Genomic DNA, 25,219 nt, shown 5'->3' with positions numbered 1-25,219 from the left:
GTGGTAAATGTGACAATTTTTTTCTTCCTGCAGATGGCACGATCAGTTCAAGTTCTGTTCTGCTGGCTCAGTCAGTATTGCACAACCTTGAGGGCCAAAGTTGCTCCCCCACAGACCTGTTTTACCAGGGCAACGCTCAGCCAATCCGGGAGTGGTTGACAGTGGCCATCACCCGTGCCTTGCATCAAGGAGAAGAAAGCTTACTTGAGCTTACAAAGCAGATATGCTGCTTTCTACAGGTATGTTCTGCCAATCTGTTATTAATTTAATACATGTATCTCAGGGTGCATGTTTACAAGCTGTTACAACTCTTACAATTGGGGTGATTCTTGACAGAATGCACCAGAGCAGTTTACATCTGAGGAGTTCCCAGTGTCAGAATCCAAAGTAAGCATGGATGTCAGCTTTCCAGGAGCTGCATTTGTGATCGTGTCCTGCAAAGAAAGCCAGCTAGGCTGTCGTAAAGAGTGAGTTATAGTGGTTTATTAAATAACAGCTTTAATAAAATAAATAAATAAAAAACATAGGAGAGAAAACTTAAAAACAAAATCAAATTGATAGCAAAAATGACATCTTAATCTTTTCTACTCCATTAGCTCAAGTCTGTACAAGGCCCCTTGGGCTCGAGTCATGGTGTATGGCCTGGGTCACAAGGTGCGGAGAAATGGCCAGCTGAATCTGATGGAGGCTGTGTGTTATCCTCTGGATGCTTCACCTACCAACACAGGCCTTATTCCCCCACCTACCACCAATCAATATCCTTCTGTTATGATCCCTACTGATAAAGTGCACATCAAGCTTGGTTAGTATCTAATTCCAAAGGGAATTTATATACGCTGCTTTAGCTGTTTTGTGAATAAACTCTGTACCCATTAAATGTAATGAAGTATCCCTTTGTCTTAATTGTAGGGGTGTCCCCCCCTCCTGGTGCTGTGCTGGTGTTGCACTCCTTGCCACTGGAGTTTCCATTAGCCATGGCATTTGCTGAACAGCTGCTAACATGGAAGCTGGGAGAGAGCAGTGAACGATCAGAGGATGAGCTGGACACAGTTCCCTCATCTGTGCTGCTACAAGTGGTAGAACTACTTGGTAGGAGGAATATCCATTGTGACACCATTTAATGTGCATGTTGTATTTCATTGCCATATTTCTGTATCCCTGTCATATAGCAGTTGTAGCATTACATTAAACACACAAATGTAGATTTCACCCATTAAATCCTAAATTGTGAGATTTCAAAAAAAGATTTCAAAATCCTAAATTGTGATATTTAGTTTTAAATTTTTATTATTCATTTTAATGTCCTTTTAGTTAGAAGTAACAACTCAAAGCTTACGAACCTAAGCTATAAGTCACGAGACATTTAGGTGCATAAAGATTTCCCAAGATCCCAATTTTGATTATTTTCTTGGTCGTTGTTCTTAGGTGGTTTGGTTTGGACAACTGATCTGGCTCCCTCCATCAAAGAACTCATCTTTCACTTGTTAGCGGAACTTTTGCGGAAGATCCACCAATTGGAGCAGCGCAAGAGCCCTACTGGTCTATCAAGTTCAATTGCTCTTTTGCTTAACCCCTGCCTCGCAGTGCTCATGGCCCTGCAGACAGAACTCCGAAAGCTCTATGACCGGGAAACTCAGGGATGGACTGCTGGAGGGGCTGGAGCAGGGGGGTCCTCATCCGGAGGCATTGCATTGGCCCTGGGTGCGGAGCAGAGTCGATTCTCCACATACTTTCATGCCCTGATGGAAGTGTGTCTGGCTGTTGCAGAGGTGACACTTCCTCTCAATGTTGGCGGCTCTTCAGTGGGAGCGCTGTCCTCCACCAGTGCCCCTAACCTTAGTGATTCTTCTTCATCCTCATCATCATCCCCAGGCCAGACACCGCAGAGCCCCAGTTTGCTATCAAAGCGTAAGAAGGTGAAGATGAAGCGTGAGAGAGCAGCAGCTGCAGTGGCAGCAGTGTCTGGTAAACGGGGAAGTGGAGGTGCAAGGCTGTCAGAGAGTGACAGTGCCCTGCTGAACATGGCAGGTAGTAAACCTGAGGACATGCTGTGGTTCCACCGCTGCCTTACTCTGCTGATGATCTTACGACACCTTGCCAACAAGGACCCACAGGGCTTAAGCGTAACCAGCGATGCAGTAACGGACGCCTGCCAGGCTCTGGTTGGACCCACTGCTCACAGTCGCCTGCTGGTGCTCTCAGGTATTCCCACGCACTTGGAGGAGGCTGTTGTCCGTAATGCTATCCGAAGGGCTTGCAACGCACATGGGGGGCTCTTTAAAGATGAAGTCTTCATTCCTCTCCAGGAGGAGGACCCCAAGAAAAAACCTGGGACTGGTGTTGCAAGCCTTCAGGATGGTAAAGTGTGTCCTGAACCTGAGCGCCCCTTTGCAAACAACGGAGGTCCCGAGAGTCCCGACAGCTCCAGTAGTGTAACTCCAGCTATGAGTGTGAGTGCTTCAGCTTCTACCAGCCAGACCTCTATCTGCAGCTCCTCTCAGGGGGTCTCCCGCACTGCCAGTGAACTTTCCGTCGATCAGGAGCTTTTAGCTGTCCCACCTCTCACTCCTGCGGCTGCAGCTTCTGCCATTACATACCCCCAGCAGGGACTCCAAGAGTCACAGACAGTTTCTAGTCAGGAGAGTCTAGATACCTCCCTGTGTAGCACAGGGAGTCTTGGGAGTCTCGGCAGCTTAGGGGAACCTGTCGACAGTGCAGAAACGCCATCCGCGTCAGATGGGGGCTCTATGCACACAGTCACCTCATTAGAGAGCAATGCAGTCATGGCCAGACCCATCAAGGGTTACGCTGTCATTGAGGTGAGCTGATTCAAATCGTTATTATTCCATCTGATTGATTTTGTGCTTAAGATGTTGAAAATGTAAGGAAAATTTCTCTTTTGGTGACTATAGGTGCGTTCTCGAGCCAAAGTGGAAAAAATTCGTGCCAGTCTTTTCAACAGCAGTGACCTGATTGGCTTGTCCAGCCTGGAAGGTGAAGAAGAACTAATGGAGCTGACCAATGAGGAGATCCTCACGGCTTCCAGTGTTAACCAAAGCCTGTTTGACACACAGGGAAGCTCTGCCCTTGAAGACTACTTCTTGGAGAAAACAATCAAAGGTTGTCACTTAACTACAATCACATATTTGCTGCTTTTAGTTTTCTTACTTTGTCTAAATTAAAATTCTTCTGTTTGAAGGTGACAAGCTTGTACCTGGAGCCCGAGATGTCCTCACAGATATTTTTAAGAGCTGTGTCCACTCGGAGCAGATGCTCAGCCTCACGCCAGCCAAGCCCGTTAAAGTGTCTGACATTTACCTCAGCAAGGAGCAGATCAACTCTCAGACACCAGGCAACCTACTGCATACTTTCTTCACCAATGTTCGACCTCCCAAGAAAGTACTTGAGGACCAACTTACTCAGGTATTAAACAAGTGCTCAACAGTAAACTTGTGAATTCTTTGATATAGTTAAATCAAAAATTTGTTAGTCAAATGGCTGGCTCGGTTTTAGTTTGGACTGTCACCTCACAGAGAGAAGGCCCTGAGTTTGAATTAAATCAGGACCTTTTCTGTGTGGAGTTTGTATGTTCTCCCCATGTCAGCGTGGTTCTCTTCAGGTTCTCTGATTCCTCCCACAGTTCAAAGACATTGAATTAGTGGGGCCAGGTTAAATGCCCCTAACCTGAATTCGAAAAATTGAAGAAAATGGATAGATGGATTACTATAATTCAAAAAAAAAAAAAATAATAATTTAACTGTAATTTAATTTAATTGACCTTTTTGTTTTAAAACAACTTTTCAACTTTTGTACACAACAACTTACAAAATGTTTTATTTTTTTAGATTCTAAGAAAGTATGGCACTCCTAAGCCAAATAAGAACAAGTACAGCAAGGCAGGAAAAGAGCAGCATCAAGGCAAGGTAGTAAGCACCAAGAGGCCCATCACCAAACCTCCCACTAAGGAAAAGTCTGTGCTTAACAGTGTCAGGTACGTCACTCACTTTTTGAACGGTAACTACATGTATAGAGGCATAAACACACTGCCATGATAACTGAATTAAAATGTGCTCATCTCTCAGAACCGCACTGAGTGAGAAGAAAACAGTGCTAAAGCCGAAATCTCCTGAGAAATCCAGACCTGAAGAAAAAGATGTGGAAAAATCTCCTGCGAAGAAAACCGAAGGTTTGTAATAAACACTCCCACTTTGACTCCACACATCTATGAATTTTTAGCTAACACAAAGATTTGCAAAGGATTAAAACAACCTTTGAATTAACTACCTAACTACCACAGAACTAAATGTGTGGTGAAGAAATATTCACATTCCTAAGCTGTGAACTTATCCAGGCTTATCCATGAGTTTCAAATGTTCCTTCGCAAGTAAAAGTGAAATAAAAACAAAGGACACGAAAAAGTGAAAACATTTGTGCTGTGTCATGAGATAAATTTTAGGGAACCTGATGGAAATTGAACATCAAAATGATAGCAGTTTCATTTTTGCTTTTTTTTTTTTTTTTTTTTCCATAGTTGCGTCATTTCATGAGGGCACCCAAAACCAGACACGAGACACTTTGTCATATGTCAAAATCATTAAAAGCAATGTTTTGCGTGGGTGTTTTGTTTTGTTAGTATCTTAATAAACCTTTTCATTAAGTTTCATCTGAAAACTAATTAACAGCTGAAACTGTAGAGAAGAAAAAGTATAATATTTGTATCTGAATTGTAGGAAAGTAGGATGAAGCAGCACAACATTGATATTAATGTAAGTAGGTTACCAGAGAATTTAAGACATCCACACAATTGCATTTAAAGGCACTTTTGTCTGTTGACACACCGCCAGTCCATTATCATAAAAGTGAGAATTTTCCATATCAGTAGCTGATCCATGTATTTGTAAATGAAATGCAACCTGCTGCGAATGGTTTCTTTAGTCCCAGAGGAGAAGTACTTGACACTAGAAGGCTTCCATAAATTTGCTGTTGACCGAGCCAAGCAGGACATCCGCAGTGTCTGGAGGGCAATTTTGGCTTGTGGTTATGATCTTCACTTTGAGAGGTGAGATTTGAACAGCCTTGTTTGAAAACACACACACACACACACACACACACACACACACACACACACACACACACACACACACTTAACATGTTGTCAGTTTTCTTTTGTTTTAAGTAATTCTGCCCTAATTAGAAGTTTTTAACCTTTATAAAAACAATAATAAATGCATATATTATGTCTTATTACTAACTGCAAAGATGATGATATATGTAGAATTTCTAGTGGGGGAAAAAAGCTTCATAAGCCTTATTTTGGGGCAAAGTCCCATTTTTATCAGAGTCGACTGATTCTACGGATGTAGTAAACATTTTGGTGATTATTTAAACTGAAGGTTTTTTGGTTGTTTTGTTTTTTTCTTTCTATCAAAAATAACTGCCCACAGATATTTCTATATGGCTGCTGAGTTTCTGCTTGCCTTTAAGAAGGCGAGTGTGTGAGTTGTTTCATGTCTTTTTTTTTTTTTTTTTTTTTCCCCCTGGTTTGGCAGTTGATTGGCTCTTAGGGATCAGTTTGTATTAAGGATTCTTTGAGTGTCTTGTCTCTATCTGATAATGTTTCTGCTCTTTAATGTTTTTAATGAGCTCAGAGCTCTTTATTTAAGAACTCCCGTGCTCCTCTGCCAGGTGCACCTGTATAGACACTCGCCATGCACAGAAGGCTTGTAGAAAGTGGAGCTTAGAAATGGATGTGGCATTGGTACAGTACATCAACAGACTGTGCCGTCACCTGGCTATCACACCATCCCGGTTGCACCCCCATGAAGTCTACCTGGACCCCAGTGATGCTGCTGATCCTCGTGTGGCCTGCTTGCTCAGTATGTAAACTGCCAGCACTTTTGGAGTTTCACTGAAAAGTTTGAAACCTCGGGGGGGTTTTGTCAGCTATACATAACTTTTTGTATAAATGTCAATGTTTTCAGATGTGCCTGTGGAGAGTTTACGCCTACGCTTTGCTTTGCTGCAATCGCTCAACAACAGCCTGGAGAGTTTCTTCCTGCCGTTGGTGGAACTGAGACAAACACATACGTATCAAAACAGCATTGCAGCTCTGTTGAGTGAGGCCAAAGGTGAGCGGGATCTGAGCACACATCTCGCGTTGTAGTTTGTGTAACCTATCTGGAAAGCTTGCTTTGTTGAAATGACTCACCGCTTGTTCTATTTGCAGGCCTAATCTTTTATGACACTAAGGTCACTGTGATGAACAGAGTACTGAATGCCACAGTGCAGCGGACAGCTGACCATGCCGCTCCAGAGATTACACTGGACCCTCTAGAGATTGTGGGAGGTGGGTATTCCTTTCACTGGTTCACGTTTTTTAGTTTTTCAAAGTTCTATATCACTTAACGGAGCATTAGGGCCACATTAAGAAAAAATTATTATTGATCATTTTGAGAAAAAAATGTAGAAATGTGGAGATTAAAATATTTTCAAGGCAAATTGCCACAGCTGCTATATCCTCCATATAATGGCTTGTGTAGCTAAGTTAGTGACATTATATTTCAAAATCGGTTTTAGTTACAAGAAAACGATTTCTCTTTTAGCACATAAACAGAGTGTGGTAATAAGGGTCTTGAAACGATGGTGCAGAAAGCAACATCTGGTCAGAAGGAAAAAAACCCACAAACTTTGAAGAGCGTGTATATTGTATCACAAGATACAGTCCCACTGCGCAAGTGACATCGGACTGTTGTCTTTTATATGTCATATGTTTATATGTTTGATCCACTGAAGGGGTTGTTTTGTAACGCCAGGCAATGTTGTTTTTGTTTTTTCAACGTCTACTGAACGTCTAAAATGTGGTTGTTGAAGACATCTTCGACTCATTTTAGACTGTTTTTAGGCTGCTTCTATGGGCTCTATAGTCCCATGTTTCCAGATGGTGGAGGGCATGTTTTCTGTACAGAAACAGTTATGTGTGAAGGAATACAGAGCGATTAGTGGACATCTTCAGATGGCGTGGGCTCCTGAGCTAAAACAAAAGTGAGCAGCTGCACGGTGGATTTGGAGCAGAAATGTCCCGAGCTTCTCACAGACAGTTTGCAAAATGTGCGAATAAACAAATACTGTTGAGCAGAGTAGTCCAGTTTATACACAATTGCATAAACTTCTCATACTTTCTGTTGCAACTTCTTGTCTTGCTACTGAATACAAACACACTCACTTCCTCTTACAAACCTCTTCACAAATAAAACGGGATTACTTGTAAATATGGAGCATATATAAAGAAAATGCTCTTTTAAACTTTTTAAATACAATTGTGCTCTTTTTAAAAGGAATTTCAAAAGTTTTCAAAAATACTTTAACCATAATTATTTTGCATTTTAACATTAAAAAAAAATACCAACATGTACTGAATAAATCAATAGAATAACACATAAGTAATGAGGGATGTTTTTAAATAATCTTTATTTAAACATATTGTTTATGTTGATAACAATAATGTTTATATTTGTAATTAAAAATACTACATTTCTTAATCATGTAAATTTCCGGCACCTGTCACAGATGTCCACGTGACGCCCAAAGTAATTATCCTGTCCAAAGTTCATATATTGAGCATTATATTAACCTCCAAGGTGGGTCATGGTTTGGCGTCCAAATTGTGGACCTTGTTTGGACGTCGTATAGATGTCGATTGCTTGCAAAAACAACAGACCCAATATAGACATGGTCTGAGCATCTATCTAACATCCAATGTTTAGTGGGATGTAGCAGCTAATCAATTTGTTTCAGTAACTCATCTACACAAAGCATCTTGCAGAGGCTGCATCAGTTTGTAATCTGCACATTTTGGGGTTTTTTTTTCTCAAAATGATCAATAATTATTTTTTTTCTTAATGTGGCCCTAATACTCTTCATACTTTCAAGGTATCTTGTCAAACGTGCTTTTTTTTCTGATTGGGTGCGTCTGCCTCAGGTGAGATCAGGTCATCAGAGAACACGTACTTCTGCCAGGCAGCACGCCAGCTGTCGTGTGTGCCGTCATCCCAGCTTTGTGTGAAACTCGCCAGTGGAGGAGACCCAACCTACGCCTTTAACATCCGCTTCACTGGAGAGGAAGTTCATGGCACGAGTAAGAATTTCTCCCTCACAATACTTCTGTACTGCCTTTGATTCTTGCGCTTGAGATTTATTTTAATTCATAAACTTCCAAATAACTGGTACAACTAACTAACCAGTATTAAAAGCAAAATACAAAATCAATGGCAAAATATATGAACTTTTAATCGGTTGAGAATCTAAGCACTGGATATACTTAGATTTATTCTGCTCTGCTCATTTTGTTTTTCTGTAATACAGGAAGAAGTAAAGAGACTAACATCATGTAAATGTGGCATTTGCAGTTACTTAATTACACTGTCAGGCCATAAAATAAATTGACCACTTTCAAGACATTACAGGCCAATGTAGGTTTTCTGTTTCGTTTTGATAGAAGTTTCCATGTTTCACTATATTTCACAATATTTTTTGTTATAAAAAAATAATACCGGAACCTAAAAAAAGGAAGGACATTTCTACCAAAATAAAACAACAAAACTGGCTTTAAGAAGGGGTAAATAAGCACCATGTGTAAAAGGAGTTCTCATACTGCAATAGTTAATCACATAAGCAGAAGCCTGCAGCACAGATTCCGGGTCTATTTGTATTGAACTAAAATTCTTTCAAAGTTTGTTTGTATGTGCACTTTGAATCAATGTACAGCCCTGTGAATAGTATTTGCCCCCTTCCTGTTCTAACTGGCTGTGATCAATGTGTGCAGGTGGCTCTTTTAGACACTTCCTGTGGCAGGTGTGTAAGGAGTTGCAGAGTTCTGCACTTTCCCTGCTGCTCCCCTGTCCCAGTGCTGCAGCCAATCGTAATAAGGTAATATTTATTTTCTATTACCTACCATGTTTTCTGCTTTTTTTGTCTTTTTTGCTCTATTTGTTTTCATTCATATCCGACTGTGTGCTAGATACTAACTGAAATGTGTTTTATCACACATGATGCAAACTGCTGTGTTAGGAGTAATATAATTCGTATCTGTATTTGTGCTGTTCTCAGGGGAAATATATCCTCACTCCATGCCCTATCAGCTATGCAGAGGAACAGTTGCTGCACTTTTTTGGCCAACTACTAGGCATAGCCATACGTGCAGATGTGCCACTTCCTTTGGACTTACTGGGCTCATTTTGGAAGGGCCTAGTTGGTGAGCCTCTCGACTCAGAGCAGGACCTGCAAGAAGCTGATGTGCTTACCTACAACTATGTCAAGAAATTTGAAAATGTAAGTGTATATTAGTGTTTGTAGCACCTTTAGATGCTACCAACATGACTCTAGTGACCTCAAATTTACCTTTTCCCTCCTATGCTGAAGGTGACTGACGAGACAGAGCTAGAGGCCCTGTGTGCTGAAATTTCCTCCCAGCACCACTCAGGAGAAAGCCCAGACTCCCCCAGCCGTCCCTGCTGCACCTTTACCTATGTCACTATGACTGGTGAAGAAGTGGAGCTTTGTCAGGGAGGGCGGAGCCTCATTGTCAGGTACAAATCATCCCACTGATCGCATTTTTGTTGTTGTTCCCGTTCCCGTTTGCAGTTATCTTAATTCGGCGTAAGTTGTCTTTATAGCCAAATGCCACAGAACATTAGGGTGTGATTTCATTCTGGATATCCTGTGTACTTGTATCTGTCTGCAAAGCTGGCAGAACAAGGATGTGTATGCACGGGCGGTGCGGAGCCTTCGTCTGAGGGAGCTGCAGAATGTGGAGTGCATGACAGCGGTGCGTGCAGGGCTCGGATCCATCATTCCCCTGCAGCTGCTTACCATGCTCAGCCCTATAGAGATTGAGCTGCGCACCTGCGGCCTGCCTTACATCAACTTGGAGTTCCTGAAGGTAAAGCAGTGTTAATTTTGTTGACCAATAATTGTCATCATAGTTCACGTCAACGTTTTTTTTTCTTGTCTGACACACAAAGAAGATGATAACTAAAATAAAATGTACTGACATTTTCTTAACAAATGAAAGCAAGATGAGAAAATTCTGGAGAAATAAGATCCAATCAGAACTAAAAAAGTTGTGTATAAAGGCGGGCCAGTTTGGAAGTGATCCAGTCAGAAGTAATCTAGTTGTGCAGTAAGGTTAGAGGTGCACATTTGATCTGCTGCCTTGAAGAAAGCAGGAGAGTTCGGCTCCTTGTTTCTCATAAAAATGTGAAACAAGGAGCAAAATGTCAACACTTGGAAGACAGGGAGGAGTAGACGCATGGACACATTTGGCACACATGAAACTACACCGTAAACTGTGTGAGCAACTCTAGCTGGTAAATACACTTTATATTTTAGTCAAATAAATCAACCTCAAATTTAGTCTACAAGAACCTTTTGATACATAGTCAACTAAAATGAGAAGAATTTAGATGCCTAAATTATTAAAACATTAAAACATGCCTAAAACTAAATCAAAGCTTGCTATTAAAATTAACACTGAGGTGAAACATATATTTGTGTGAAAGTGATATGTCTGTGTCACTTGTCATTAAAGTTTCTTTGTCGGGCTAGGCAGTTTATTTATTTATTTTATTCTGCTATTGATTCATGCTAAATATATGAAATACAGAGAGATTTCACTCACCTCGTGTTGTCACGGGTTAGTATTTAATTTCAGCATGTGCTCGGTTCCCTCGTAGGCTCATACAATGTATCAGGTGGGCCTGATGGAGACTGACCAGCACATCGAGTTCTTCTGGACCGCCCTGGAGATGTTCACTCAGGAGGAGCTCTGCAAGTTCATCAAGTTTGCATGCAATCAGGAGCGCATCCCATTCACGTGCCCCTGCAAGGATGGGGGGCCTGACACCGCTCATGTTCCCCCATACCCCATGAAGATTGCCCCTCCTGATGGGGCAGCAGGTAAGATCTGAGGGTTAAGCAAGGCCCCGAATCATCTCAGCTTCTCTTGCAAACTTGAGCAAACTCTAAAATGTTAAATTACAGACACACATTCAAAATCTCAGGCTTGCTGTCATTTACTGTACACCTGCATAGCTGGCAGCTTATTATAGCACCTGCTACGTAGCACGTCATTGGGCTTCTGGTTCATTAACAACTGGCAAACATGCATAACTGGGAGAGAAGTGCTGGGTTATGAACTCCTGTTTCTCCTTTAGGTCAGCCAGACTCTCGCTACATCCGGGTGGAGACCTGTATGTTCATGGTGAAACTGCCCCAGTATACTTCTTTGGACGTGATGCTGGAGAAACTGCGCTACGCCATCCACTACCGCGAGGACCCACTCAGCGGCTGAGAAGACTTGACAACCGAATATTCCCCCCTATGTGCCCCAAACCTCGCCCTCACCCGTGACCCCTTTTCTCCCTTCATCCCCAAGTTCCTGGACTTTCCTCTGAGACAGACCTTATGCTCTGCTGCATTGACAAGTCACAAAGTTAATTTTATTACATTTTCAGTGGCAATGCTTTGTTTATCCCTGCTTTATATTGCAGTTTACACAAATTGTACGTTTCATTATTTTGATTTGTTTTGCTTTTTTTTTTTCTTCTTGTTATTGTATTTTATTTTATTTTTTTTTTTTTTTTCAAGGGAATTCAGGGAAGATATTCTGAATTGGCACTGACACGGAGTTTGAGGACGACGCTGAAGTGAACCAACTGTGAGACTTTTTGTTCACCTTTTCCTCCCCTTTCCTTTAACAGAAGGATTAACAAGGTTCAGTCAAATTCTGTGAATTTAGCAGCGTTACGGGCTAACTTTGAGATCAGCACTTTGAATTTAATTGAATTCACGATTGCTTAACATTTTAGCACTGTAATCTCGGTCTGACTCGCTGGATTTGGCATTGCCATTATGGCACAAAACAAACATTTACTCTCCTAACGCTTAACCTAGCTGCCTCCCTCTGCCACCCCTCTGTGGGGGTGATGTTCAGAAACATGCCTTTGCTGTAGGAGCCTCTCTCAAGAGGGTAATGCTGTGTGTGAAAATCAGATGATGATCATGGCTTTTGAGTTTAAGGTACAATGACTCTCCCCCCCCCAAAAAAAGAAAAGAAATTTGTATTGCTGTCTAGTCTTGGAACCTGTCAAGTATAAGCAGGCAGAAGGTGTGAACAAGTGCTGTACAGGATATTATGTAGTTTACTGCCTGTTTTAAATAAAAATGAACTCCTAATGGACAAACTAACTTATGCCTATATAAACTGATTACATTTTATCCAAGTCTCTGAAGGGAGGGTATTTAAGTCATGTAAAAAGTCATATTAATCTATTAGTTTATGAATAGATAGATACTTTTATTTTATTTTTTCTCTTTTGTTTTTTTTTTTGTTTTTTTTAATACCTTAGTAGCTGTGGCAGAACGAGGGGTCAGGTAGATTGGACGATGGTAATCGAAGCCTGCTCTGTTTTTTTTTGTTTTTTTTTGTTTTTTTTTTATAAAGTTGCATTACAAATTGTGAAACCTATGTTGCATTGTGAAAGCAGGAAGGGAACCCATGAGCTGCTGCTCTTCCACATTGTTTGTGTAATAACTTCTACTGAATGTGAATGTCCTTGTTTCCTATTCCCAATATACGTGATCTTCACACGTACACCGAGGAAGGGGCAGCGGGTTAAATTGAGTTCTGCCTTTTCATAGTTTTCTTTAATGAGAAATGAACAGCATTCTGCTTTTTTCTTTTCTTTTTCTTTTGGTCAAATTACCCATAACCAAATGTTTAGCTGTGTTTAAAAAACAATAAAATAAATAAATAGGATGGGAAAAAAAATGTAAATAGACTAAAGTTATGTTTGGCAATTTTTATTAATTGCTAATTCACTTCACCTTATAACTTTTGGTTTTCGGTTTGCACTACTCTTCCAAGAAAAGATTCTAAAATGAGCAAACTAGCTGATGTCTGTTGGATATCCAGTTTGTTGTGTTGTTATTTTTTATGAATTTTTTGGAAATACCAATAATATTATTATCACCTTTGTCTTGTACTCAGATGGATTCAATTTCTTCTACTCATGGTGAAACATGTTTTTCTTGTGTGAGTAAAATCGCCATTTTACTTGGATAGTACTGAAAAACACAGCGAAAATTGCTATTTGACTAATTGGGTTGTTGATTGCTTGCAAATTTTTTGGTTTTTGGTTCAGTTCCTTTTGAAGGGTGATACACCGCTGCTAACAGGGACGCTCTCTCTTCTACTACTCCTTCTTGGGAGGGGTAGGAAAGGTTATAAAACGGACATATCCATACAAGGAGGTGTTACGATAAAATGTGTGCTGTACATTTACTTGATATTTATTACAATTATTTATGGTTGCATTAACTTAACTTTTACTGTCTTACCTCTGCACATCGGAAGCTTAACATATCTAAAAATGGATTATACAGATGTAAAGAATCAGATGGCATTTGAGATTTGTGTCACAATAAAGAAATGTCTTCATGTACAAATACTCTTTGTTGTTGTGTTTTTGTTTTGTTTTGTTTTTTTGCTCTTGATCTAATTATCATTTTAACTAATTGGTCTTTAAGTTATTGGTCACAGGAACCCTCACATTTTCATACTTGACCAGCCAGTGCTGGTGATGTGACTTGGTGAATGTGACTGTTACCAGTCTCTTTTGACAATTAGTTCTCATCATGACGTCATGGTTTGTCTATTTTAAAACATGCTTTGTATGTTTTACTGGCAGTTAAGTAACTGCCAGTAAAACAGTAAAACTGACTCAATAGTTGGATTCTGTTTCATTGTGTGTTCTATTCAAAGAAAACTGTCTTGAGCAATGTGTGTAATTGAGGAAGAGACCAAAAGACTTTGTGTGCTGTCAGTGCTTACTGAGCTTTTATACTGCTTTGCTGAAATTTCTAGGTCAAATTTAAGACATACAGTTAGGTCTATATATATTTGAACACTGACACATGTTTATTTTTATTTTTTTACTTGTTTACTTATGTTTACTGAAACATATTCCAGTAATAGTTATATAATGGACATGGACATAATGTGTAAATGTAAACTTGAAGCTGTCATTTAAGAGTATTTACAGTAAAACTGGATAAAGGGTTTAGGAGTTTTAGCTCCTTAACATGTGCCACCCTTTTTAAAGGGGACCAGAAGTAACTGGACAATCGACTAAAAGGCTCTTTATTGGACAGGTGTGGGCAATCCCTTTATCATGTTGTTATCAGTTAAGCAGATCAAAGGCCTGGAGTTGATTTGAAGTGTGGTGCTTGTATTTGGAAGATTTTGCTGTGAATGGACAACATGCGGTCAAAGGGGCTCTCTGACACCACCAGGAACTCAATTATTACTCACTTAAGGAGACCAGAGTGTAAATGCGGTGTAATGGAAACATAATAAGTAGCTAAACTCCAAATTAACTTAGCTTAAATGCTGTTTTTGAAATATTATACCAAAGCAATTTACAAACCAAATATAATACATATATAATATGCACTGTATACACGTGCAGTAGCATGGTGTGCACACTGCACTCCATGCCCAGATATCCCAAGTTATTAGCTTAAACCTTAAAATGCTATTTTATGCCGAACTGTGTTGTCTTTGGCATTTTTCTTACAAATGGGGAAAATCAGCTGCTAGTAACAAAGTGCCTAACCATACAATTCAAAATAGTTTTTTTGCTAAGCTGTCTGTTATGTAAACACACAACACTGGTTAGGTGCTTGAATGATTCGTAGGTGAGTGTTAAGTTGCTTAACTAGAAAAATTTGCATTTCCTGCGAAAATGCTGTGTGGATGCCTTAACGCTGAAGATTTCTGCTGAAAAAAGCTGAAAAAGTTAAAACAAAAAAAAACCCATGAGCAGGATTCGAACCTGGCCCTTTGGGTCTCAAGGCGGCTACTCATCTCACTGAGCCAAACTCCTGCTCACAATGAAAAGGTGGAGAGACTGACAATTACTAATAATAATGGATTGGATTTATATAGCGCTTTTCAAGGCACCCAAAGCGCTTTACAATGCCACTATTCATTCACACACTGGTGGAGGCAAGCTACGGTTGTTTTTTCTGAAAACAGCTGAGATTTGTGCTAATAAGAGGTGAAAAGACGGGTGTCTAATGATTAGGAAACTGTTTCAATGGAACGATGGCTGTCAAGAAAAATGGGTGATGATGACTGTGTTTTGTAACCATGTCTTCAGACAGTTTTTTGGAAATTCAGTTGTGACACAATGACTCACACTCAGTGCCTGCCTTTGTTTGTTGGTGATTGGGGATGCCAGCACTGTGTCCAACTCCTTTAGATGGGAGAGAGAAAGTAAATCCATCATGGGTAGATTCAAATAAAACAAGAACAAGATGAAACTAGGCATCTAATAACGGGGAACTGTTTTTAATAACATCTACTTTGTGGACATTTATTTTTTAAATATTCTTTCCCAACTGTATCAGTACTAAGCAGGAGGTTGTGTTTTTTCTATGATTTGGTTCTCAGATTGTTATAATAATTACATAATAATAAGCACATTTCACAAAAATTGTGCTTGCAATCAGAAAGTCATTCACTTTTGGGTTGTCTCATCCTCATCATGACTGGGAGGAGTCTGGTCTGAATGAGCAATGCTGATTGGTTGAGAAATGGGTTTGGTTTGTCAAGTCCACAGACAAGTGCTACATAAATTTGACAAATTTTAGTGATAAAGAGACACAAGAATAAGGATCCACAGGATCTGTAATATTCAGGGAAACATGTCTACAACTAGGTGAGCTGAAACCTGTGTTCTTCTCGTATAAATGACCGCATTGTGAATTGATATTTTGTAATTTTTTTAGGTTGATGTTTTAAATTTTTGATCTTTTTGCTTGCCCTTTGGTCCAAAGTGAAATGAAGACCCAGCAGGATCTTCACGTGGCCACTCCAGTGAGGGAGAGCCTTGCCCTGACCAAACTGGCCGGGACCTCTATTTACCTCAAGCTGGATTCGTCGCAACCGACAGGATCCTTCAAGATCAGGGGCCTCGGTCACCTGTGCAAAACGGTGAGTAATTCCTATCTGGCAATGATTTGATTTCCCCTGCATTTAAAAGAGGATCTTGTCGGGAGTGAAAGGAACCGGCAAGGGTCAGTTTACTGGCTCATGAATTCTGTGTTGACATGTTTGTTATGGGTTTCCTTGTAGCTGGCAGAGCGAGGATATGAGCGATTTGTCTGCTGTTCAGGTGAGAATACAACAGTCTCTACTTTACCATATTGATGCATTCAGTGTGTCTAATTTAATTGTTTGTTTGTTTGTTTGTTTGTTTCAATAGGAGGAAATGCCGGCATGGCAGCAGCTTATTCTGCCCGCAAGCTCGGGGTTCCTGCAACTATCATTGTCCCAAACGTCACACCGAACATAACAGTGGAGAAAATGAGGGATGAGGGAGCCACTGTGATCATTCATGGCAAGGTTAGTTAAATGTTCCTCAGTCACTTTTTTACTTTTTCCCAGAACAAATGAATGTACGAGGGTGGTAGATTCTGAATGAATATGCTTCATTTTATTAACCCACAGGTTACATTTAGAATACAAGATGACTATTAAATGGTTTTCATTGATTGAAGGGAACTGGGGGGGGGGGGAGAGATATACCAGATCATTTGTATGTTTTCTTTTCCACAGAATGTAGATGAAGGCATTGCATACGGACAGGAGCTTGTGGCAAACAACGCTGGCTGGATATACATCCCTCCCTTTGATGATCCCCTCATCTGGTAAGATGGCTTCAGTTGGCATCCTCGGAGCTGTGACTGTGTTTACATTAGCCTTCTGTTACTGTGACACCTGTCTTATCATGCATGAACAGAGCAGTTGCAAGGAGTAAATGAGATGATGTGGCAAGATGTATGTTATCACAGCTATTCTGGGGGAGGTTGTCAGATAACTAATTTGTTTGAGATGTCACATTCAAAGTGTTAAGCTTAACCATAAATTATTGAAATTATGGGTTACTTGGTATATTATTGGCATTTGATAATCATATGCCACAACCAAGCTTTATAAACCAGGCTGCACCATGCAGAGATTTCCTATATTGCTGTGCATTAAAGCAAAATCAGTGCTGAGTTTCTAGAAACTGACAGCTTGCGTTTGTGTACAAAGGGAAGGCCACACATCTCTGGTGAAGGAGCTGGAGCACGACCTGAAGGAGAAGCCAGGAGCGATAGTGCTGTCAGTGGGAGGCGGGGGCCTGCTGAATGGGGTGGTGGAGGGACTGCGTCGCGCCAACTGGGCTGACGTCCCTGTTGTAGCCATGGAAACTATGGGTGCACATAGCCTCCATGCAGCCATGGAGGCTGGAGAGCATGTGACTTTACCTGCGATTACAAGGTACTGCTGATTAGCTAATTAACTAAAAAAAATAAGGGTGTCAACAAATGTTTGGACTGGTGGTGAACAGCGGCCTTGTATTATACTCTACAGTGTTGCAACCACACTGGGCGTGGCAAAGGTCTCAGCGCAGACAATGAAACTGTCACAAGAACACCCGATTCTGTCAGAAGTAGTCACAGACCAGGAGGCTGTGAAAGCTGTTGAACGCTTTGTGGGTGAGTACAACCTGAAGAGACAAACAACAGATTTGAAATGACCGATCTGATCACAGATCTCTCCTGATATTCTGCCTCTGCAGATGATGAGAAGATCCTGGTGGAGCCTGCCTGTGGTGCTGCTCTGGCAGCGGTGTACAGTGGCATTATCAAAAGGCTGAGGGATGAGCGCAAGCTGCCGCAGCACCTGGGCCCTGTGATCATTGTGGTGTGTGGCGGCAACAACATCAGCTTGGAGCAACTGAACAAGTTGAAAAAGCAGCTTGGCATTATTTAACTTCACCCTGAGTTTTCCTGACCTTTCTTCCTTTTCCCCACCTGCTCACAAACCCTAAACCCTATTTTACTCTCTGTAATATATTATAAGTACTTGTATGTAGCACTTAATAAAGATGGGATATGTTTATTAATTGTGTTTCTGTTTATAAGGTCTGTCTGAAAAACAATAATTTAACCCACATTTAAGCTGCATTTGATTTGTATTTAGTATGTTTTGTTTGTAGGGCCGTTACATATGGTATATATGTGGTGTATACTGACTGTATGTTAGGCACCAACATGAAAATTTAGTAAAGATGCACAAAACTCCATTTGACGTAAAACAGTTCACTCAGTGTGTAACTGTTCACCATAAAATATGTGAAAAAAAAACCCAGGTCTAATTATTTATTAGTTATTGGCCTTAAAAATAACCAAATTTCAGACTATTCTTTATTTTAAACTATAGTTCTGTTCTTTGTCTTAAAACTAACAAGTTCTTCAATTTACCGTATTGGCCAAAAGTCTTGAGCCACCTTTGATTTCTTTGTATTTTACTTGCAAAAAGCCACTGTATTTATTTATTTATTTATTGTAATTTAAAAAACTGTCTTGAGCAATAGCTCTCGAGAGTTAATCAACAGTTTGATTGGCATAAAATATATATTTTCTTGCACCAACAAGCTGATTCCCAAAGAGCTATTAGCCCAAAATCTGGAACATCACAGCATGGTGTGCAGCATTTCCTTAAAAATTTTAAGCAAGCTGAACAAGTAGAGGATTAAAAAAGAAGAACTGGGCTGAAAATCAGTGTCAACAGGTCTTGTCATTCATATGTAGGGGATAGTTTGAGGCTAAATTTCAGCCAGTGATGTTTGGGATTTTTGTTGAAACTGATGGAATTATGAACACAGAAAAGTACATTCAGAATTTGATCAAACATGTAATACCATCTGAAAAGGATTTTGAATGACAGTGGCTTCATTTTTCAACATGACTGATGCCAAACACACTGCCAGTGTAGTAAAAACAGCATGAAGAACTATTTTAGATTACTCAAGCTTGTCTAAGAGAGTTATGTTAGAGAATAAATGTGGGCATACCAAATATTGATTACCAAGTGCGCTACAATTGTAAAAAGTCTCTTTATACCTTATATACTGCATCTCCATGTCTTTTTTTCAATGTTTCAATAAATCGCTCCATTTATTTCCCATTTTCTTAGCAAACGATAAAGAAATGGGTAGCTCAACACTTTTTCACCTTACTGCAACTTTTAATTTATACTCAAAACTGAGCAAGATTCAAACTCCAAGCTTTTAAGAAATCAAGAATGCAAAAATGTTTAGTTAGGACAACACAGCAATGGTAGTTTTTACAACAGCTAACACGAATATTTCTTTTTGAGTGAAAAGGATTAAAAACTTTTTAAAGGCCTAAAGCTTCTCTGTGAAGGATTGTTACACCATCTGTTGGTGAGGAATTGCACATAATGAATTAATTACTTAAAAGTCCTATTTTAGTTTCAGTCTTTATGAGAATATATCTAAGCCACAGATCTGATTGGAAAAAAAAGAATCTAAAAAGTAGCCTTCGTGATGCGATTGTTAAGTTAATTTGCTCATGTGAAGAGTGCAACGTCAAAGCTTTATATTTATTTCCTCATAGTCCACACTAATAAGTGAAAATTTACCCATATGTTCATATAATAATTTCAAGCCCTAGATTTAAAAATGTAACATAATATCTCAATGCTACACTGCACTGATACTAAAACAAGTATTAGAAAAATGTGTTACAACTTCATCTGCAAGGCTTTTGGATTCATGCATCCAATAAACAAAAATCGATATTTGATGATTGCAAACAAAAACTGTGTGAACTTCATCATCAACGCCATCTCTGGAAAACAGGGAATAATATTGTTACACAGGTAAACCCAGCTTCGCCACCTGATTGTGTCTGACCTGATATAGGGGTGTTGCTTTTAAAATGACTAGCTACAGCTGTATTATTGAGTGTTAAGAAACATTTTTATTTGTGGTTATAGTTTATTGAGTTGTGACTGAGTGGGTTCAGATACAGGGTTATAGGGGTTAACCTAGGTAGGCCTCGCATGCAGTAATGGTTATATTTTTGTTGGCTTTTTAATGGGATATCTGATCAGCGCCTCACTGTCTATTATTACATTATTTACATGTCAGCATAACCTCAACAGTCAAATGGCAAATAAACAGTTCAAACCGATTTCCCAATCCACGTGGCCCTACACGGAAGTCCCAACAATATGACCTGAAGGGAGTGCCTCTGGTGACTGCACAAGGTGAATGCATATTTACCCTCCCCGGTCTACAGCAGAACTTTACCGGCCTCACCAAAAAAAAAACAAAAAAAAAAACCCCGACACATTTGATTTTAGTTCTACTATGTAAATGCCCCCCTAAAAATGTCCCAAGTAACACATTATTATCTGGATTTTTCTTCCCCCGTCTCCTGCAGATCTCCCTGCCTCTCTGTGCGCAGCAGCGCTCAGAAAATCCGCTATGGCAACAGGGGAAAAAAAGACAAGAAAAAAAAAGAAAAAAGGAAAAGATTTGACAACATGGCGCACTTTCCTTGAGAAAAAAAGTTTCTCCTGAACAGCCACACAGCTCCGTTTTTCAGCCTTTCCTCGCACTTTGTCAACTCTTTCGCTGCAACGTGGACTTTTTTGGCGACGCTTGGAAGAGTTCTCGTTGCGTAAACAGTCACAAAGTCAACAAAGAGTGTGATGGGATGAGAGCGATAACCCGTCGCAGGCAAACGGGATGGAGAAGCAAGCGACTCTGAAAGAAAAGGTAAATTATATGTATTAAAAAAAAACCTAAAACGACTCTTTCGTAGGCTGTCATGCCAGCTGTCATTTTCCAACTTGTTGGTATTTTATTGCCCCCGGATTACTTTTTTACTCCGCGTCCTGGACAGGAAATACCAAATGACCATTCTGTGAAAACCTCGTAAAAGACCTCTATCGATTTTCCAGTCATGCATACAGCACTGTTCTGCACACTGGATGTGTGGGCTGTCCCAGTGCACATAATAACCAGCGTAAATCTGATTTGAATATCGCTCGATTCCAACATTAACTTGGAGCACATTTATTTAGTTTTTGCACAAACAGAAGACTTTACAGTGGCAGAGAGTTTCTGTGTATTAACGAGAGCAAATCCACACAGTTCCTCCAGGAGAACTGTGACCATCCTGCAGTCTGGACTACATTACAGTAGGAGAGATAAGTTGCTTTCCCTATCTCTGTCTCCTTATGATTACGTTGTTAGGGTGTCCTCTGTATTGATGTAGGCTTTCATTATCTCTCACTCTCCACCCTTCCTGCCCAGTGCTGCCCACATGCAGTGGGCAGCCCCCCCTCTGTATGTTGTAGCAGATTAGACAGCAGAGAGCGGACTTTTCTGTCAAAACCTGCATTCTCTTGGGCCTTGGAAGCACTAATCCATAATAGATGCCTCTCCTGCCTCTCCTTTGGGAGCAAACCTTTGAATGTCAGGCTTGGCGATAGTGTTGGTTGTGTTGCAGATGTCACAAACTCAGCCTGTTTGTGTGTTTCTGAAAGGTGAGCTATGGTTTATATGTATTTATATACACACACACAAAAAGAAAGACAAAGAAGAAGAAAAAATCTTTAAAAACCTCCAGAGGTTTACCGTACACGGATTTATCAAACCTCAGGTGCTGAATTTGCTCTTAGAGGTGCAATAGAAAAACGAGATGCCCCCCCCCACACACACACACACATATAAAACCATGATCTTTTCTCTGTTGTCATGTGATACAAAAGGTTATTTAACGGTTGTCATAGAAGCACTCTTTTTTTTCTGCTGCTTCTACTCCCTGGGCCTCTGGAAGTAATTACCAAGCCAGCCCTATCCCAGAATTCAGTCCGAGGAGGTGTGGTGAGAAAGAGGTATAATGGAAGCAAGCCCAAAAGCCAGGCAGCCCGAGATGAATTTCATGATTCAGTAATACTCAGCCAGCCGTCCCTGTTAAACGGACACGACGCTCTCCTACTTACTGTAATCAATCAGATGCTTACCGGTTTGTTGCAGTTAGTAAGATCTGAGTCAGTACAGTTGGTCTTCCTGCTGTTTTAGTGCAAGAGTGGAAAATAAAGAGGGACAGGGAGAAAGCCTTGCACTAACACATATATTATATTTGCTGTGGTAGGAAATTTTGCAGTGCAGTGAAGACGTCTTTATTAGGCTGAACGTCACAGTGATGTTGTTCTTTAAACCGCTATGTGTAACGCTGTAATAAAAAAGTGTGAAAGAAGAACAGCTGTGGACTCTGGGAAGTTGAAGATAAAAGGTTACTTGGTAATGAGTGACATCATGACAAACTGTGCTTTCATTTAAAGTTAACACATGTGCAGAAATAATTAAAGTTTGCAGCTAAAGACAGAAAATGTTGTCTGCAATGGTTTTGCACAGCTCTGATTGTTTTATACAACCTTTATTTAAACTGTAAAAACAACAGATGCCTTATAAAGTGTTTTACTTTGGCCCTCATGCTGTGTCAACTTTTGACTTGAGTCATATTGCAGCAACACATCTGCAAGAGTTGAAGCTGCACTATTTACATACTACCAGGATCACAACCTCGCAACACATGACACAGCAGGAAGAATCACAGACAGCAGTTTCTCCAGAGGCCATATCGCTAAGCTAGCATGCACAAAAATGAGGCTCCGAGCCTCACTTGCAATTCAGCTGGCAGTAATGTTCTAAATTGCACCCGTGTCCTGATGTGACACGTCAAAATATCTGCCGTGAAAAGGGCTTATTGAGCTCAAATACCACAGCACATGCATTTTATTTTGGCACACAGGAGTTTGGCATAGACTCTGGGTCATGCACTCTTTCAAAAACACCCTGCTTCATATTCATTTCATTCATTAACGGTCCCTTGTGCTTCAGGTGCATGTTCTCAGTGCTGCAGTGGTAGCAGTGGGCAGCAGACATTTTTGGCATGTTGCAGAAGCAAAAGCACAGGTGTAATTGATCACAATAAAAATGACTGTGTTCCATTTAAATGAGCCACTTCCAAGGTCCTTTTAGTGTGCGTGTTGGCTCACTGTCGTGGCCTTGCAGGACACTTAATGGAACTGAGCCATCATTAATGAAATTTGCTTCACTTGTGTTTTTCCGACTATGACAGCTTAAAATATCGGCCTTGGAAAAACACTCACCGAGGTCTCTGCTTAATGGAATTCCTCTTGGTTAAGTGTTGTGGGTTTTTTTTTCAGTCAGACTGATCAAAGCTCTCCGGCTGCTCCCTGTCCTTTTCTCCAGTTTTCAATCTTCGGTTCTCGGACAGCGGGCAGACCTATCCGGTGCGTTGGAGACGACGGGGCCAGGTACGGTCTGAGCAAAGCTGAGTTCATGGAGAAAGTGCAGCAGAGCAATGAGGCGTGTCAGCGAGGTGACTTTCAGGCAGCCGTTCATTTGTACAGTGATGCACTGCAGGTCGACTCACAGAACTGCATCCTGTACAGTAACCGTTCAGCGGCTTTTCTCAAATTGGGCCAACACCAAGCAGCTCTGGAAGATGCTGAGAAAGCTTGTGAGCTTAATCCCAAGTGGCCAAAGGTAAGTGCACCTCAACAGCCTAAAAAGCTGTGGATTCTCAGAACGAGGGGCTTTTTTAATTTTATTTATTGCAAAATAAAACAACATAAGAAGTGAACTAAACAACTGTTCACGCTACATCTCCCATTTTATGTTTTTTAATAGAAATCATTGACTAGCGCACAAATAGAGTGTCATCGCCACGAATGTCAAAGGTTAAATCTAAACTGGGTTATCTAAGCGGCACAGATTGAAATGTGTCACGTGCCAAATGTGCTTCTTAAAAAACATCTTTTTATAAAAACTGCTGGCAGCAGAGGCAGCTTTTTCAGCGCAGCTGGTAATGAAGTAGCCACATAGTTATATTTTCATTGCATTGCTGTCTTTGCTCACATAAATGAGATCATTTATCTTTAGTTTAAAGTGTATCAAATCCCCATCACGTTTCCACTCCTTCAGTTTCAACCTTGTGGCTTCTGATCAATACAAACTTTTCTGGGGTCTTGTCTTTGATCTTGTCCAAGCCACGTGGACTAACCTGCGATAGATTTCACATTACTCAGCCACAGAGATCACTAGCAGACCAATTCCTCTCAGTGATAGAAATGCATCGATTTCGTGATTTAGCACGCAGAGATACTTTTGTCTCTCCAGCGAGAGATTGATGATAATGTGGTAGAGTGGTATTGATGATAATTTGTCGCTACCAATGATGCATCAGCGGCCACCTCTTCTTTGATCTGAGGTTGTGCGTCTTCGTTTGCTCAGGTAGGTTTCCTCCTCTGTGAAAGTGTGTCATTGCAGTGAGAGCTGACACTGTCACTTCTTATTATGTCGGTAACGTGTGCGTCCTGTCCCATTGTCTGTGGACTTTGAGTACAGCCTTAAACACACCTATTGTTTACTGTAGCTTTTTATACTTCTGTTGTTGTGATCGTGTGCTCCGGCTAGTCCGATATATTTCACTTGATATTATAAATTTCTGTAACAGTAGTCTTGACTTTATGGTGTCACTTTTCTCTCTTGCATCTCGTACAGTGGGAGAAATTTCACAGAACCTCTGAGGCCTTTGAGACCAAACTATAATTGAAAATCACTGCCAAAATCGTTCGCCTCCTTTTTACACGCTATCCAAGTACAATGAACTCTTTGTGGTCTGACTTGGGGGATGGTTCGCTTAATCTGTGTAGCTCTGCTCAGCCTGGATTTACTGCCATTTGACAGTTTTCACTCTCGTGCCCGGGCTTCTGTTCATCGTGATGTTGATGTATAATTTGACCCCTGTGTCTTAGTTTGCAACAGGAAACAAAGGGATTTATGTCAATGTATTAAAAATTACACAATATTGCTTTGCAGAAATTAAATCTCTCGACTCACCACTAGGGGGCAGTCTCGTCAAACCGGAATAGATTTTCAAGGGTTTTTTTTTATGTGCAGAACAAAACAGCAGCCACTTTAATTTCCTTGATGCTTTTTTTCTGTCCTCTGAATTAGTGTGTTTAATAAAAGATTAAGGTAGAGCATTTGTGAAAGCAAACTTTCCTGCATGAAAAATGTATAGGTTGATGTTTTGATACATTAAAAAAGAATTTAGCCTCTTTTACTCACGTTTTTTTAATCCACTCTGCTGATTATGAATGAATAGTTGTACAAATTACAACTCATGATTCAAAGAAAAGATTCGTAATATCTGCCTTGACACTCATGGTGTTGGCCTCTGGGAAAGAAGGGCTTGG

General features: G+C 40.4%; 3 protein-coding genes across 11 annotated transcripts in view; all 3 read left to right on the top strand.

Moving 5' to 3' along the window:
* The window catches only part of hectd4 (HECT domain E3 ubiquitin protein ligase 4), a 39,055-nt gene extending 25,552 nt beyond the window's left edge, over positions 1-13,503 (top strand). For all 6 annotated transcript variants that reach the window (XM_082556167.1, XM_082556168.1, XM_082556166.1 and 3 more), the window contains 20 exons: positions 34-239; positions 337-467; positions 597-802; positions 910-1,089; positions 1,426-2,819; positions 2,913-3,120; positions 3,200-3,423; positions 3,846-3,991; positions 4,083-4,186; positions 4,936-5,059; positions 5,686-5,876; positions 5,982-6,128; positions 6,227-6,346; positions 7,979-8,134; positions 8,822-8,925; positions 9,106-9,327; positions 9,418-9,584; positions 9,742-9,937; positions 10,731-10,953; positions 11,211-13,503. In XM_082556167.1, the coding sequence (XP_082412293.1) occupies positions 34-239; positions 337-467; positions 597-802; positions 910-1,089; positions 1,426-2,819; positions 2,913-3,120; positions 3,200-3,423; positions 3,846-3,991; positions 4,083-4,186; positions 4,936-5,059; positions 5,686-5,876; positions 5,982-6,128; positions 6,227-6,346; positions 7,979-8,134; positions 8,822-8,925; positions 9,106-9,327; positions 9,418-9,584; positions 9,742-9,937; positions 10,731-10,953; positions 11,211-11,347 (4,586 nt within the window). In that variant the 3' untranslated portion in view covers positions 11,348-13,503. The remainder of the gene's footprint in view (positions 1-33; positions 240-336; positions 468-596; positions 803-909; positions 1,090-1,425; positions 2,820-2,912; positions 3,121-3,199; positions 3,424-3,845; positions 3,992-4,082; positions 4,187-4,935; positions 5,060-5,685; positions 5,877-5,981; positions 6,129-6,226; positions 6,347-7,978; positions 8,135-8,821; positions 8,926-9,105; positions 9,328-9,417; positions 9,585-9,741; positions 9,938-10,730; positions 10,954-11,210) is intronic.
* A 2,202-nt stretch (positions 13,504-15,705) lies between these two features.
* Positions 15,706-18,014, top strand: LOC309719707 (L-serine dehydratase/L-threonine deaminase-like). The gene is made up of 8 exons (XM_082556010.1): positions 15,706-15,779; positions 15,898-16,054; positions 16,196-16,235; positions 16,326-16,465; positions 16,679-16,770; positions 17,159-17,386; positions 17,480-17,604; positions 17,688-18,014. Exons 1-8 carry the CDS (start codon positions 15,766-15,768, stop codon positions 17,879-17,881), a joined length of 990 nt encoding a protein of 329 aa, XP_082412136.1. The 5' UTR covers positions 15,706-15,765; the 3' UTR covers positions 17,882-18,014.
* Positions 18,015-19,844: 1,830 nt separating this feature from the next.
* The window catches only part of LOC309718523 (tetratricopeptide repeat protein 28-like), a 190,854-nt gene continuing 185,479 nt past the window's right edge, over positions 19,845-25,219 (top strand). The window contains exons 1-3 of one of the 4 annotated variants that reach the window (XM_082553856.1): positions 20,170-20,185; positions 20,362-20,699; positions 23,208-23,504. In XM_082553856.1, the coding sequence (XP_082409982.1) occupies positions 20,670-20,699; positions 23,208-23,504 (327 nt within the window). In that variant the 5' untranslated portion in view covers positions 20,170-20,185; positions 20,362-20,669. Of the gene's footprint in view, positions 20,700-21,175; positions 21,473-23,207; positions 23,505-25,219 lie in introns of those variants that run through there. The other 3 variants (XM_082553858.1, XM_082553855.1, XM_082553857.1) reach the window with 3 other exon arrangements.

The sequence above is a fragment of the Aulonocara stuartgranti genome (genome assembly GCF_965226115.1).
Source record: "Aulonocara stuartgranti genome assembly, chromosome: 12".
Classification (NCBI taxonomy): domain Eukaryota; kingdom Metazoa; phylum Chordata; class Actinopteri; order Cichliformes; family Cichlidae; genus Aulonocara; species Aulonocara stuartgranti.
This window is presented reverse-complemented; position numbering and strand designations above follow the sequence as displayed.

Coding starts and splice junctions, on each gene's coding strand:
- LOC309719707 (XM_082556010.1), top strand. Junction 16,466..16,678: donor CTGTGATCATTCATGGCAAG/GTTAGTTAAATG, acceptor TCTTTTCCACAG/AATGTAGATGAAGGCATTGC. Junction 16,771..17,158: donor TTTGATGATCCCCTCATCTG/GTAAGATGGCTT, acceptor TTGTGTACAAAG/GGAAGGCCACACATCTCTGG.